The sequence below is a fragment of the Liolophura sinensis genome, chromosome 1, assembly GCF_032854445.1.
Source record: "Liolophura sinensis isolate JHLJ2023 chromosome 1, CUHK_Ljap_v2, whole genome shotgun sequence".
Lineage (NCBI taxonomy): Eukaryota > Metazoa > Mollusca > Polyplacophora > Chitonida > Chitonidae > Liolophura > Liolophura sinensis.
The window spans coordinates 20,358,715-20,374,868 of record NC_088295.1 but is presented as its reverse complement, the minus strand read 5'-3'; the positions used below and the strand labels follow the sequence as shown (position 1 = coordinate 20,374,868).

Below are 16,154 nucleotides of genomic sequence, written 5' to 3'. Positions count from 1 at the left end.
CACACAGGGAAAGGTACGAGCCACCGCGGGTGACGACGTAACAGTGTTTCGTTTTCATACTCTGTGGTAAGAGCTGTAAGAGTGTCGTCCCTAGTTGTGTTTTCTGTCCCGTAGGGTTTCAGCTATATGCTGCAGACTTTCACATACCCGTGCACTGAAGACATGTTCTCGGGCACTCTTACGCAAAGCTTCTAAGAGGCTAACAGGACGCTGCTACATATGTATGACTGCATATCACAAGTTCTTTCAAATGGCGAGATGTGTATGTAGGCTAGATCTACATGGAGTAAAGTATTGTAGCAACTTCTTGAAAATGGTTTAAACGAAGCTGAACTGTCAAAGCACAATGCAGCGTCTAATCTGTGCCATGGAACAATATATGTAAGCCGATGTATAGTAGACCTATTATTTTGCAAAATTGCAGTAGTTTGTGAAAATTATATGATTTTATGTACCCGGTGGTAATTTACGTACGCCATTTGACATGTATGGTGTTAGGTATATCTCTATTCATCTATTATTTTTAAAGCAGGTCTTTTTCATATTAGTTTTGGTATCCGTCAGCTTACTGGTACAAATTAACTCCACGAAAATGTACTGAACACGTTATCTCTACTAGTACAGATACCGGTAACAGCAGGCCTTTTATAAGCCATAAACAGCTGGATGCATATTACATACTGTACGACACAGGGTTATCAGAAAAACAGTTGCATATAAACAATATTACTAGTAAGTTTAAGTTTATTCACAAACGTTGATAGGCGTCTGGTCATGACGTAACTGTTACTAGTATTATGGTGAGTCTCCGCGACATTTAATACATTGGAACTTGTTATTTACGTCATGTGGTGAGAATGAAGTAAAATAAATACGATGTGCTAGATGGAAAGGTTCCTAATTACGTGCATTTCTTTACTTTTATAACAGTTTCACAGCTCATTCAACTTGGTTGTCACGGAAATGAAACTTGACAGTGTAGCTCTTCTGTGTTTGAAGGTAATAAACTGACACTACTTTCGGTGGAGAAACAAAGACTCGCGACCCATTTCTGCGGGAAAGATCGCCTCAAATCTACCGAAAGGATATGGACCACGAGTCTAAACAGGTAGATATTGATTCTGCTTCTTAAGAATAAAGTGATCAGTTGTTTAAGCAAATGAACATAAGGAGCTTCGGTTACAACCAAACATGGAACAGTCAGTTGATGTTAAAATCACTGTCAGTCTCAGTATCTTTTTATTGTCAATTACACACGTTGGTATTAAATTCAGGTTAACTTTTTTTTGTCTGATAAATTAACTGCTGCTAGTTTGTATTAACTATAACTGAAAATTATGTACGGTAAATTTAGTTTTCTAACGTTCTGTGTGCCAGAAAACAGGTTTATAGAACAAAAAGATGTAAAAAATTTATGTATTTATTTATTAGATGGTAAATATTTATGTACCTTGTCAAATAATATATATTCGCTACATGCATTTGATGCACCTGAGTGAAGAACAACGCACTAATTATACTGCTGAGTTGAAAAATATGCTGAGATCTGTTGCTGTGTTATTTTGTTTTTCGTTGTTATGGGATTTCATCATATGAAATCATCACAACTATATTATTACTTGAGCAATTAATCTACTAAAGGCAAAAATTTTCAGATTGCTCTTGTTTAGTGAAGATGGGAAACGCTCAGAGAAACTTGGTTTGATCAGAATTAAATTACTTCCCTTTGCTTTATGATTATGTGTTAGGTAGTAATGGATTTATTGTTTGCTTTGTTTCTCTTTAAGAATTGAATGATCTGATGGATTAAACAAGAAGGAGGATGTCTCATGTTCGAATATCTCGCTCAAGGCATAGAGTCTTGCCTGTTAACTTTAATAACCATCGAATACATCAAACTGAACATGAACGAGAGTCAAGTGTGGACTCTTTGGCCAGTTCACCTGCCAACTCTGTTCATTCCACTATTTCAGTAGATGGAGAGCATTTGTTCATGGCCTCATCTCACTCCGTCCAACTCCTGACAGGACTTAACAGTCTTCGGCAAGAGGGATTACTCTGTGATGTCACTATTGGGGTAGACGGACAAGAATTTACATGTCATAAAACTGTTCTTGCATCATTTAGTCCTTATTTTAAGGTGATGTTTACAGGAAACTTGGCTGAAAGCCGCCAAAACAAAGTTTCCATCAATGGGGTTGAACCTGCAACTTTCCGCCAGCTGATTGACTATGCATACACATCAGAAATTCGAATAAACAATCAAAATGTGCAGGCCTTACTTTCTACAGCTAACTTACTGGAGGTCCTACCTGTCAAAGAGGCCTGTTGTACATTCCTTGAGAGAAATACAGACGAGACAAATTGTCTAGGCATCCACTGTTTTGCTGAGGCCCATGCTTGTGGCGAGCTGCAAGACAAAACGAAAGAGTACATTCTGGACTCCTTCACCACTGTTATTAATCATGATGAATTCTTAAACATTACTTCCAGCAAACTTATAGAACTCATCTCCGATGACAATTTAAATGTGGATAATGAAGAGATTGTGTTTGAAGCAGTTCTCAAGTGGCTACAGCATGACTTGCCAGAGCGAGAAAAGGAGCTGAGTAAAGTGATGGAGCATGTCAGGTTGGCTCAGCTTAGTCCATATAGCCTTCATGACATTGTTGAGCAAAATAAATTGGTGATGAGTTCTCCTGAATGCCGTGTCTTTGTGGAAGATGCTAAAACATTCCAATTACTTGAGGACAGACGAAATGAGTTACTGTCTCCACGAACCAGACCACGTAAATCAACAGGTAAGCTCACTATTTTCTGTACTATGGAGAAAGGCAGTCATGATCACTTGTTTGATTTCAACTCATTACCACTGTCAGAATTACGGGTTAAATTTTAGTACAACCCAAGACATTGAATCACAGTGTTTTGTTTTCCTAATTTTCAAGAGTCAGGATTTTTTTTTTTTTGATCAAGCTAACTTAACTCTAGGTTTAAAAATAGAGATATACAATTAATTGATTGTGATTTTCTGCTTGTCATCAGGAAGTGCAGATGTGATCATAGCAGTTGGAGGTGAGGATGATAAGGTGGTCCTCAGGAGTGTGGAATGTTTTGATCTGCAGAGCTATCAGAGAAGGACCCTGGCATGTCTGCCATTTGCTATCAGTAAACATGGACTAGTTGTATCTGGTGAGTCTCTGAGTAATCAACGGTGCCATAGTTGGTGGTGTTATTGAGAATTTCAGCTCAGTGACATGAATTTGTCTGTTTTCTTCAATTTTTAGTGACCTAGTCTGATGATTCTTGAATATGTATTCATTTTTGACCCAGCTTCATTGAACACATTTTGTATTTGTGATTGATGTATAAAGGCTCCTATTTTGTGAGGGTTTTAGGTTTCTGTCAGTAAAATGTATGAATTGTCTGAATAGTATATAACTGTTATCAAACTGTACATCAAATCAATGTTTAGGGAACAGATTTTGTGTGAAATGCTCTTTCATTTCAATAAGCTCTTGTAAAAAGTGGATGTTGATGTTTACATGTACTTACTACTTCTTAGTACCTCTTCTTTTTTTTTTACATCTGGAATTTCTCTCAGTTTGACAGGCCCTTGCATTTCCTCCCATTATTAGATAATAATCATTATGTGGAGAGATACACATATATGCACTCTAATGGTGAAGCTTGACTTCTGCCCTCAGTATATACTTTATGTTTGCCAGAGTTTATTTTTTACTAGTAACGAATATTGCAGTTTGTTGAGGTAAGATAAAAAAATATATACGTGTATGTCCATGTTGACAGGTGGCAGTGTTTACCTGGCTGGAGGAGAATACCCAGATGGACTGGCCAGTAAGAACGTGTGGAAGTTTGACCCAGTGTTTGATGCTTGGCAAGAAGTGGCGCCAATGAATGTGCCTCGGTCCGAGCTTGGTAGGTTCTCAGCAGATGATTGATGGATGTGTTGCGACTCCTGAAGCAGATGGAAATCTGAAATAAATCAACCTAACAATGTGTTACTTCATTTTTTTTAAATACAGCTCTTTTATGGTTTATGTAGAGCTTTACACAATTTAAGGAGATGGCCATATATGTCAGATGAGAGTTTCTGCTCCAGCTGGTCAGTGGACTGTTCTGAATCAATGATTATCATTGAAACTTAATGCTACAATGGCAGTGTTTCCCCCATATTGTGATAAGAACATATGGAAGGGGATCTGATTAGACTCCTTAGAGTATGTCTCTCCCAAGCCCATTTTGGCCCAGTAGTCAAATTATTCAAATGCTTAAATTGCGTTCATGTTTAACAATAAAAGGTTTTGCCAGAATTAACACACTGATGTACGATACTTACATAGAGTGATTGAAACATCTTAACATTACAGTGCATGTGTATATTTCTGTTTGATTATTCATTGATTCCATATTGTGTATTGACATATACAGGTATGGCTGTTTTGGATGGCTATATATATGCTGTTGGAGGCTGGGAGGGTACATCTCGTTTGGACACCATTGAAAGGTACAGCCCATCTACCAACAGCTGGTCCTTTGTAGCCTCCATGGCCATGGCTCTGACCAGCACAGCAGTTGTGGCCTGTGATGGATTACTCTATGTCACAGGTATTTACTTTCATTCGCAGTGTACATCATGCAGTATGTGTCCCTCTGGAAACACATGACAATATGTGTGGGCTACATTTTTTTTGAAATTAAGATTGAGATGAAATTAAATTTTCTTTTTTTTTTTTTTTTACCCAATTTAATGTATATTAGGTAGCATTAATTCATAAGAGAAAGTTGTCAATAAAGGTGAATGACATTGAAGAGTGAAATTTCAAAAAACTTTTCAGAAAAATAAACACAAAATAGTGGGACCTATAGATCCTGCTCTGTGTTATTGCTGTGTTAAATTTAAGATACCATTAGTCCAAGGCACGAACATGACCAACACTGTGCAGCACTTCAGAAGGTTAGGTAAACTTTTAAACAAAACTTTGTTTATTAAAGTATTTTCTGCTACATGGTGATATATCCCTTAATAACATATTCCCTATTGATGAATACAAATTACAAGTATCTTCTGTGTAAGGAAGTTTGTGAAGTCTCTGAAGAGTGTTTTTGGCAGTAATAAATGCTTTATATTTCTTTATCTTCATTTTTTCTTTGGTTATATGGAGATATTTTTTTAAGCCATAGTCCTGTAAAAATCAGCCAACGTATACTTTTCAAGGCCTGAAGTTGAGGGCTTCAGCATTACATTTTCATCATCAGAATCAAATTTTACACACAAGAATATCCAATGTATTGATGTCTTCATGTCTTTCACCAAAGGGACCAGACAGTGTTATATCCTTGCAGTTGATGATTTTAATGGTGAAACTATTTAGTGAAATAACATTGAGTACTACTCTGTGGTTGTAAGGACTAAATATATGTGGAAGAATTTATTCCATTGAAGGAGGGGCTGTGTTGGAAGATGGAGATGGGATAGATGTTGTACAGTGTTACAATCCAAAGACAGACACCTGGACAAACCGTGCTTGCATGCTCATCCCAAGATCAGGCTCCGTAGCCTGTGTGCTCAATGGATGTATCTATGTTGTTGGTAAGTTGGATTTTCTTAACATTTGGCATTGTATGCTATATTTATTTTTATTTATCAGATCTGTAGAGGCCAACACTGGCTCAGGCAGTCAGTACTGTGGCTTGCTGCGACTCTTGGGCTCTTTTGTCAATGTTTATCAATATTTTGGATATTCAGGAGGGGTTGGGAATGTGTATTAAGAAGAAAAAAAACAAATCCACATGTTACAGGTGGTTGGCATGCGTCCACTGAGAACACAAACAAGGTAGAGTGTTACAACCCCAAAACAAACCAGTGGATGTGGAAGGCCCCAATGGTGGAGAGACGGTACAGACCAGGCATATCTGTGGTGGATGGAAAAATCTATGTGTTTGGAGGGGAGGAAGGCTGGGATAGGTATGATCCTGTTCTACTCATTTAACTTTTATGGAAGTATATTGAGTTATTAATGGAAGCATGTTAATGTATCTGAAGTAGGATAACACAAACAGGTCATAGAAATCATAAAATGTACAAATTTTAAATAAATCCTTGTACCAGTATTGACTGGGACAAGACTTTGCCATCTGCCTGATAAACAGTAGATGTGGGCATCAAGCCAAATCCGAGACTATAACATTGGTAATCTTGGTACTACTTCACTTGGCACTCTGCTTACATGTGCACATGTGTGTGAAAAGGAGTAGGCAAAGGACTGGTTGGCCTGGTGTTGTATGAAATCACTGGGTGGGCTGTCGTGTTTGGTGTCTTCGGTATGGCGTGGGCTGTGGTGTTTGGTGTCTTCCGCAGGGTGTGCCTGTGAGGCAGCATTGTAAATTTATAGCAATTAGACCAGCCTACTACAAGGAAACCATTATGACACAACCAAAATAATGTTTAAAGCAACATCAAACCCCAGTCAGAAGAAACAAACAAACAAGTAAGAGACTGTTGTAGTCATGTTTACTTTGAAGTCAACCACTAAATGTGAATTAGTTCCCAAACTGTTTTTCACTGTGGTGGAAAAATATTTAAAGAAAAATTTTTACTATGCTTATCAATGGAATAAACCAATGCGGTCGCTTTGAGTTCAAGCCCAGCTCGTACTGGCTTCCTCTCCAGCCGTAAGTGGGAAGAAACCATGGGTTTCCCCAGGCTCTGCCAGGTTTCCTCCCACCGTAATGCTGGCCGCCATAGTATAAGGGAAATATTCTTGAGTACAGCATAAAACACCAGTCAAATAAATAAGTCAGCAGAATACATAGCAAATGATCATCACCAGGTGACACCATTTTGCCATGTTAGCCATCTCGCGTGATGTCAGAAAACTTATGATCTCTCGTATACCATTGATAGTAAACAGTGTCGCAAGGTTCCAGTGTATGATGAAAATATAAACAGGAATGCCAGACACCAACTCAAGAATTTAAGCTCTCTTGTGTTTTCAAACAACCGATGTTTCTTTGAGTTAGACAGTTTGTCAGGGCAATCTTTGTGGGCACAAGCATTGTCTCTCAGCTGTCTTGTTTGTCTTTGTCTCTGGCCTGCATGGGAGTCAGCATTATTTTGCTGTACACGCCATGGAATTTAGCGAACATACCAGGTACTGGTCATTTGGAAAAGACTCATCTGACTAATGAAAAGTAATGCAACGTTATGATATATTTCTCAAACAATGGCTCTTCTGAGGTTATTTTGTTGCCAGCTTGCCCTGAAGTTACTGAAGTCTCCTGGCCAACACATAGAAATTGTAACATGGGTAGATGTTCTCAGTTCCACATAAATAAAACCAGTTGAACCAAAATTCATTTTCACACTTAAACCTTAATATCATACATTTATTACATCAATGTCTGTGTGTCCACCATATGAAGTTGTCGAGCTGATAAGTGTTTTGACGTAACAGCAAATTATCACTTGACACTTTCAATGATAGTGATTGACTTATAGAATTTTTATATTTTTCTACAATATCTTTGCCCTATTTTGTTTGTTCTATGTACATGTATGTGTAGTGACAAACTTATGTTCACTTTAAGATTTAAAGATTTTTTTAACTCTTCCAGGTACCACAACACAATAGAGTGTTATGATGCAGAGAATGACAAATGGTATATATATGGGGAGATGCCGACTAGCAGGAGTTGGCTGAGCTGTGTGACAGTGACTATGAAGAAATCCCTGTTAGCTTGTGACAGAGGCTCCACCTCCGAGTGTGAAGACTTATGACAGGGGCTTGGGGAAGTGATCCTACTGGAAACATGATCATTGTTCATCACGATGGTGGAATGTAGTTCAATCTCCACACCAGTCTTAAGCTTGACAAGTGTAAAGACAATACAGTATTATTTGTCATCAACAGAGGTCACTGTTTGAAATAAGAAAGTCATGGAAGCAGCTTATTGTTTATTTAATATATACCATGAATTTAAATTAGTGATCATAGAACTTGAGAAAGGAATTTAAGGAATATTAAAGTTTGTTTATTAATGAAGAATTTTATAAATTTGTGGATTATGCATGTAAAAAAAATAATGAAAGAAAACAAAATTCATATTGTAAATTTAAAAAAGTCAAATGGATTAAAATGATGTAAGACTTAAAAAAGGAAAGTTTGGCTGCTTAATCTTCTGAATACTCTAAGCCTAAGGATCTGAAAGATACACGTTACAACTTTGAAACACCTAAATAACTATCACAAACAAAATGATATTTCTGTTCAATAACAACATAGGATTATTAGGGAATACATGTCAGCCAAGGCAAACTAATAGTGCTATTTAGTATTATTTAACAGTTGGTCGTATATGTAGGTGGAATAAAAATGTTCTAATTGAAGAACTCCCAGGGTTATATAAAGCTAATTATTTTCTAACTCTGTACCTCTGGGTCTTATAAATATGATTATATGTCATCACTTGGGGCAGAAGTTTATTTCGGTGATTACTGAGGCCTGAGGCTAGACTTATATACACTGTTACATCCGATAGAATAAAGAAAAATAGAAAGATTAAAAGTTCTAATAGAAACTGAGGTTGAGACGAAGGTTTTTTTCTGTTTCATCAATCTGAATTCAGTGACCTTCACATTGTTTTTGTACAAACTTGTCTGGTAATGGAAAGAGAGCATAGAGAGAATTGCATGTGCTGTGAGTGGTATGGTAGTGCACGAGATAATGGGATAGGTGAGGGATGTGACATAGGGCAGGCAGATGAGTACTGCAAAGACAAGAGACAGAATCTGGGCAGTCACTCATATTATGCAGGACTAAAGACTGAGGTAAGTGACAAGTCATGACTCCAGAAGGGATACAAGTGATGATGTTAAACTGCTTATATTGAGGTACTAGCGAGTCCAGTCACCACCTTGCCTGGGGAGTTTACTCCAGCAGCCAGACCCTCACAGGGGATTACTGCACTACTGGGGGTTGATCACTCTCCCTTGTCATCTCCACAGGGAACTCAAATCTGCTTAACTTTATGGCTAGAAATTTTCGGCTAAACTTACCTGAAAGATGGTATACTTGTTGTCTAGAGCCAATTTCAACTGAATTGTCTTAAACTCAATAGATCTCAGTTAATACATATCCAAACAGTTGTGGTATGATAATCATAGAGGGATTATTTTGAACATTATAAAATTCATCCATTCATATTATTGTGGTTAAACATCTCAAAATATTTTTCTTCGAAATTAGAGCCTTATCATGCATTTATCATCAGCACTAAAATCCAAATACACAAGTGTATTTATTCTAGGATCATATTCTAACAGAATTGATTTGAATCAAACGAGGTTAACTCCCTTGATTAAGTTTGTGTACTGCTTTTTAATAGTACATTGAAGTAACTGCTGATGGTAAGATCTTGTGTGGATGTTACATGGATGTTTATATCTACCTCATGGCAAGGTAATCAGATCATCTATGTGTTTGTAAAATTCCAGTAAAATGTAGATATTTTTCATACTAACACATTTATATGCTCAGATATGTTACATGATGAAGATCAAGAGGAGTTTTCATTGTTCATGGATAATACAATTAACATTATCAGTAGAAGTAAAAGTGGTTACCGGTTAGATCCATGATTACATGTACTTTGATACCGATCCTTGCAGAAATGTCCAGTTTGAGAATTGTGCAGTGCCCTGTATTGTTTGTGGCATAGTGAATCTTGTCAAATTTGCCATCGATGTTGCAGAGATCTGGAGTATTGACCTAGGTAAACTGGTGCATGCCTGGCTTAATTTACAGTTTTACTTGTCGGTGGTTTTGTCCCTTCTGCTAAGTTTAAACAGGACAGTTAAATCTGGACTGAAAATCATCTTTATGAACAGATTGCCATTACTAGTACCTAGTATTTTATGAAATAGATGTACTTTATAAACAATTATGTGCATGTTGATTTATGGGCTAGACTGTTGGTTCAATGTGCTTTAAATATGTCGATGATTAATGTAGATATTTGTAGTTGAAAATAGTGCTTGCTAATTTGGTACAGGGTTGTAGTACTGTAGAATTATGTGCAAACAGAAGAGTGGAGATACTGTAGTTTGTATCTTTCATATCGGTGAATTTATCTTTTTTTTTTTTTTTTTTTTTTATTCAAATTGTCCCACACTCAGATTTTTTTCAAAATTAGCGCCTTATCATGTACATTTATTATGAGATGTAAAATCCAGATACAAAGATATCATTTCATGATAAATTAGAGGGTAGTGTAGAGTGAAAGCAAATCATGTAATCACAATCACAGGATGCCTCATTAAAGTGGTCACTAACACTTTACCTTGTGTACTTTTCTAACACCTGTGTACATCTGTTTGCCACACTGATACAAAATATTTTTATATCCTCTGAGAAAACATTGAAAAATGATATTTTCTGCCTGTAAAACAGCAGTTTAACTTGATGTAGCTTGTTAAAGGGAGATAGCCATTGGATGTACACTAGCTGGATGTGGTCAACTTCTGGGTTTTAGTTCAAATACATATAGTATAATTTCATCCTAGTACTCTATGTCAAATAAAACAGTGTTTCAAATTCTGAGGGGCCTCCGTGGCTCAGTCGGTTAGCGCGCTAGCGCAGCGTGGTGACCCAGAAGCCTCTCACCAATGCGGTTGCAGTGAGTTCAAGACCAGCTCATGCTGGCTTCCTCTCCGGCCGTACGTGGGACGGTCTGTCAGCAACCTGCGGATGGTCGTGGGTTTTCCCCGGGCTGTGCCTGGTTTCCACCCACCATAATGCTGGCCGCCGTCGTATAAGTGAAATATTCTTGAGTACGGCGTAAAACACCAATCCAAAAAAAAAATCAAATTCCGAAGTCATGAAGAGGATTTTGAAGCACTAAGGGGTTGCTGATCTAGAATCTAGAATTGGTATATTGGAATCATTATTTGGTGAGGGAAGCCTGAAGTCTGTATGTTCATGTTCAGCAGGAATAATCATGTTACACTCTTTACTCTGTTGTGCTTTGTAATTGTTGTCGATTGTTACGCTGTTTCTTTGTTGTATCAGTGGTGTGTAGGCCTATCATCCAAATCCGGACAATGCATGTCCGTCATATCATAATTGAGATATAACCTTTGAATATGTGAATGTCACATGTGAATACTTAGAAAAATTATGCATTTTGAAAGTTGATAAAGATGATGTGTTGTTCTATATGCCCATATTAGGTGACCTCTATTACCAGCCTTCCTCGGCTTAACTGCATGTGATCTGCCATGGTGCAGTACAACAAACTGTCCAATAAACTACAATGTGTTAATTACATGTGACGGATTCTTAGAATTTGCCTTAGCTCTATCTCCCTGGTCTCTTTCATTGTGCCATGTTGATTATTTATTTATAAGATCATTCTATATATGAATTCTGGATTTGTACAAATGTTACATAGAATATCTTGTTAAAACCAAATTTTTTTCCTTATTCTGAGTTTTGAGTGGTATCCATATTATGAATAATGCCTTGGTTTCTAACCTTGCTATGTTTTACATGTGTTTGTGTGATCAGGAAAAAATTGACGAGAAAATTGATTGATTGTAATGTCCATGATAAATGTGAATAGCTGACTGGCTTCTTCAGACAGTATTTTTGCAGAAACATATGCACATCTGGATATATATATTGTAATTAAAGACAACAAATGCTCAATGTGTGTTTTTACTTTTTTGTATGAATTTAATTCAAAATCCACTTCCTTCTGTTAAAGGTGCCACTTATTCAGAAGTGAAGAATAACTTTTTTAGGGTCACTTGCACCATTTTTGGCTGTAGGCCTCTGCAGTTAAGCAATTTCACTATTACAAGAGGTAGATTTCTTCACCTCATTCAATCTACCCACGTCCCATTATTGGCCAGAGAATATGTAAAAGCAGATTCCTCCTCTACACTGATCAAGGGCGTTCACCTTGGCATCAAGAAGTGGTCAATGAGGCTCCTTTGGCTCAGTCTGCTCAGTCTACCGTGCGTCTTATTTGGTCATTTGACTTTCACCAATACAATGTGAATATAAGTACGTCACAGGTTGTCAGTAACTTGCCAAGAGTCAGAGATTTATATATTCTTTAGTGTGGCATTTAACAATAAATCAAATACAACTACATTATTTCCTCAACCTTTTCACATATGAAACAGCAACTTTCAGTGCAATCTGTGCACATTTTTAATCCGATTTTGAAGACAAAACTGAATTGGTTGGATTGGGGGCTTCTCAAAATGTATAATTTTATCAGTCAACATAGAGTAAAGCCTTAAGAATATGCTTGCATAAACATCTTGCAAACGTGAAATGTTTGAAAAATTACAGTAAATAAATTAATATACCTTATTTCCTCTACCCATAAATCCGACTGCTATCGTAAAAGTGAAATAATATACTGAACACAGTATAGTATCCCTGGTTTCTTCGGACACGAGCCAGCCAGTCTTGGTGACATCTTCTGAATGCTGAAAATGGGACAACATCCACAGTCACAGTGCACTGACACCACCCAGTCTTAGTGACATCTTCTGAATGCTGAAAATGGGACAACATCCACAGTCACAGTGCACTGACACCAACCAGTCTTAATGACATCTTCTGAATGCTGAAAATGGGACAACATCCATAGTCACAGTGCACTGACACCAACCAGTCTTAGTGACATCTTCTGAATGCTGAAAATGGGACAACATCCACAGTCAGTGCACTGACACCAACCAGTTTTAGTGACATCTTCTGAATGCTGAAAATGGGACAACATCCATAGTCACAGTGCACTGACACCAACCAGTCTTAGTGACATCTTCTGAATGCTGAAAATGGGACAACATCCGTAGTCACAGTACACTGACACCACCCAGTCTTAGTGACATCTTCTGAATGCTGAAAATGGGACAACATCCGTAGTCACAGTACACTGACACCACCCAGTCTTAGTGACATCTTCTGAATGCTGAAAATGGGACAACATCCACAGTCACAGTGCACTGACACCAACCAGTCTTAATGACATCTTCTGAATGCTGAAAATGGGACAACATCCATAGTCACAGTGCACTGACACCAACCAGTCTTAGTGACATCTTCTGAATGCTGAAAATGGGACAACATCCACAGTCAGTGCACTGACACCAACCAGTTTTAGTGACATCTTCTGAATGCTGAAAATGGGACAACATCCATAATCACAGGGCACTGACACGACCCAGTCTTAGTGACATCTTCTGAATGCTGAAAATGGGACAACATCCATAATCACAGGGCACTGACACCACCCAGTCTTAGTGACATCTTCTGAATGCTGAAAATGGGACAACATCCATAGTCACAGTGCACTGACACCAACCAGTTTTAGTGACATCTTCTGAATGCTGAAAATGGGACAACATCCACAGTCAGTGCACTGACACCACCCAGTCTTAGTGACATCTTCTGAATGCTGAAAATGGGACAACATCCACAGTCAGTGCACTGACACCAACCAGTTTTAGTGACATCTTCTGAATGCTGAAAATGGGACAACATCCACAGTCAGTGCACTGACACCAACCAGTTTTAGTGACATCTTCTGAATGCTGAAAATGGGACAACATCCATAGTCACAGTGCACTGACACCAACCAGTCTTAGTGACATCTTCTGAACGTTGAAAATGGGACAACATCCACAGTCACAGTGCACCGACACCAACCAGTCTTAGTGACATCTTCTGAATGCTGAAAATAGGACAACATCCACAGTCACAGTGCACTGATACCAACCAGTTTTGTGACATCTTCTGAATGCTGAAAATAGGACAACATCCATAGTCATAGTGCACGGACACCAACCAGTTTTAGTGACATCTTCTAAATGCTGAAAATGGGACAACATCCACAGTCACAGTGCACTGACACCAACCAGTTTTAGTGACATCTTCTGAATGCTGAAAATGGGACAACATCCATAATCACAGGTCACTGACACCACCCAGTCTTAGTGACATCTTCTGAACGTTGAAAATGGGACACCAACCAGTCAGTGAGCTGTTTTTGAATACTGAGAAACTGATAATGGATCACCCTTCAGAGTTTTTTTTTTTTTACATTTTTTTGAGTATTTTTAATAGTCTACAGTCTTTACAATTGTCCCATGTACAAAAAGTGCCCATTGCTTATCTCTTTGTTTTTAGAAAACTATTATTTTATTGGTGTTTCACGCAGGACTTGAGAAGATTTCACTAGAACCAATTCAACTCTTTCTTGTACTGTTAGTTTATTAGCCATAATTAACTGTGAAAGAGAGAAAAAAAATTAAATCTGTATTAAAATTAAATCTTAAACAGAAAAATAATGAAGATCAGGTTGGTGAACGACTTCTGGGACACCCTGTAAAATGGCAGCCAGCATTATGGGGGAAGAAAAATAAGCAGAGCCCGCAGGAAACCCACAACCATCTGCAGTTTGCTGGCTGATCTTCCCATCTATGACTGGAAAGTGACATTATTGATGGTCCTTGTTATTCATGTTTAAAAAACTGTAGCATTTTTGACTGTTCAGGAGAATGAACCTGGGCCACTTTGATGTAAGGACTTTCCTAAATCCAGGAGAAATAAGCCATATTTTGAGCACATCACAGACTTCTCAGATATGTGCAGTTTACTGCTGGCCAAACATAATCTGCAAACTGTACACCCATATACATAAACAAAATAACAAAAAAGTGACATATCATCTCAGCGTACATCCTATTTAATCTGACAAATTTCAGTTTCTGATCAAAAAACTTCGAAGTTTTCTTTTAAACAATCCACAAAAATTGTGGTCTCATATGGTCCTTTAACATTTTTTTCTTCTACTGGGGATGAAATGGTTACAGCCTATGTGGAATACCAAATAAGTAGATGTGAAAAAAGAGAACAAAACGAAACACACAGTATTTTTGATGATTTATTCTTTTTACTGATTGGTGATTTACACATGACACAAGAATATTTCAATTATACCACATCTGCCAGCATTATGCTGGGATGTATACTGTCACAACCCATATATCATGTCCAGCCTGAAGCAGAGTATACTCAGATATGTCCAGCCTGAAGCAGAGTATATTGTGTCACAACTCAAATATCATGTCCAGTCTGAAGCAAAGTATACTCAGATATCATGTCCAGGCTGAAGCAGTGTATACTGTGTCACCAACCATATATAACCTAAAGCAGAGTATACTGTGTCATAACTCAAATATCATGCCCAATCTGAAGCAGAGTATACTGTGTCATAACTCAAATATCATGCCCAATCTGAAGCAGAGTATACTGTGTCATAACTCAAATATCATGCCCATTCTGAAGCAGAGTATACTGTGTCACAACTCAAATATCATGTCCAGTCTGAAGCAGAGTATACTCAGATATCAAGTCCAGCCTGAAGCAGCGTATACTGTGTCACAACTCAGACACAATGTCCAGCTTGGAGCAGTGTGACAACTCAAACATCATATCCAACCTGGAGTAGAGTATACTATATCACAATTAGGTAAGGTGTCCAGACTGAAGCAGTTTATAGTGTGTCACATTCATATATCATGTTCAGTCTGAAGCAAAGCATACTGTGTCACAACTCAGATATCACGTCCAGCCTGAAGCAGAGCATACTCCGATATCAAGTCCAGCCTGAAGCAGTGTACACTCTGTAACAACCCAGATATCACGTCCAGACTGAAGCAGAGTATACTTAGATATCATGTCCAGACTGAAGCAGAGCATACTCAGATATCATGTCCAGATTGAAGCAGAGTATACTCAGATATCATGTCCAGCCTGAAGCAGTGTATACTGTGTAACAAATCTCTCAACTTGATCACCAGACAAACTCTTCATGGCACGGAAATGAATGTTCCCAGCATTCCTCGATTTCCCCTTTGGATGATTCAGCTCCAATTTAACATAATCCAGCCACAAATCTGTGAAAAGCACAAGAGAACGTAAATGTAAATTTCACTGGTAATAATGGGTGGAGAAATCTAGCCCTGAATGACTTTGCCACATTCTTTTATATTTGTACTCAAGCTCAAGTCAGGGCTACGCCCCCTTCACCTTGGTAGGAAGAATTGTAAA

The 16,154-nt window shown here is 37.9% G+C and overlaps 2 protein-coding genes across 2 annotated transcripts in view; one reads left to right on the top strand and one right to left on the bottom strand.

The window, feature by feature from the left end:
- The first annotated feature begins 33 nt into the window (after window positions 1–33).
- LOC135477772 (kelch-like protein 2) lies at window positions 34–10,161 on the top strand. Its single transcript, XM_064757977.1, has 9 exons — window positions 34–66; window positions 931–1,108; window positions 1,788–2,801; window positions 3,046–3,192; window positions 3,811–3,939; window positions 4,453–4,629; window positions 5,468–5,614; window positions 5,824–5,989; window positions 7,639–10,161. The coding sequence occupies exons 3-9, from the start codon at window positions 1,823–1,825 to the stop codon at window positions 7,799–7,801; spliced, it is 1,908 nt and encodes a 635-aa protein (XP_064614047.1). The 5' UTR covers window positions 34–66; window positions 931–1,108; window positions 1,788–1,822; the 3' UTR covers window positions 7,802–10,161.
- A 4,848-nt stretch (window positions 10,162–15,009) lies between these two features.
- Window positions 15,010–16,154, bottom strand: part of LOC135470000 (U3 small nucleolar RNA-associated protein 6 homolog) — a 53,232-nt gene continuing 52,087 nt past the window's right edge. The window contains exon 12 of the mRNA XM_064748722.1: window positions 15,010–16,000. Within this exon, the coding sequence (XP_064604792.1) occupies window positions 15,840–16,000 (161 nt within the window). The 3' untranslated portion in view covers window positions 15,010–15,839. The remainder of the gene's footprint in view (window positions 16,001–16,154) is intronic.

Bases quoted from the DNA above. Each gene is read 5' to 3' on its own strand.
- LOC135477772 (XM_064757977.1), top strand. From the start codon at position 1,823: ATGTCTCATGTTCGAATATCTCGCTCAAGGCATAGAGTCTTGCCTGTT. The intron at 4,630-5,467 runs GTATTTACTTTC...ATTCCATTGAAG, and splicing joins TGGATTACTCTATGTCACAG to GAGGGGCTGTGTTGGAAGAT. The intron at 5,615-5,823 runs GTAAGTTGGATT...CACATGTTACAG, and splicing joins TGGATGTATCTATGTTGTTG to GTGGTTGGCATGCGTCCACT.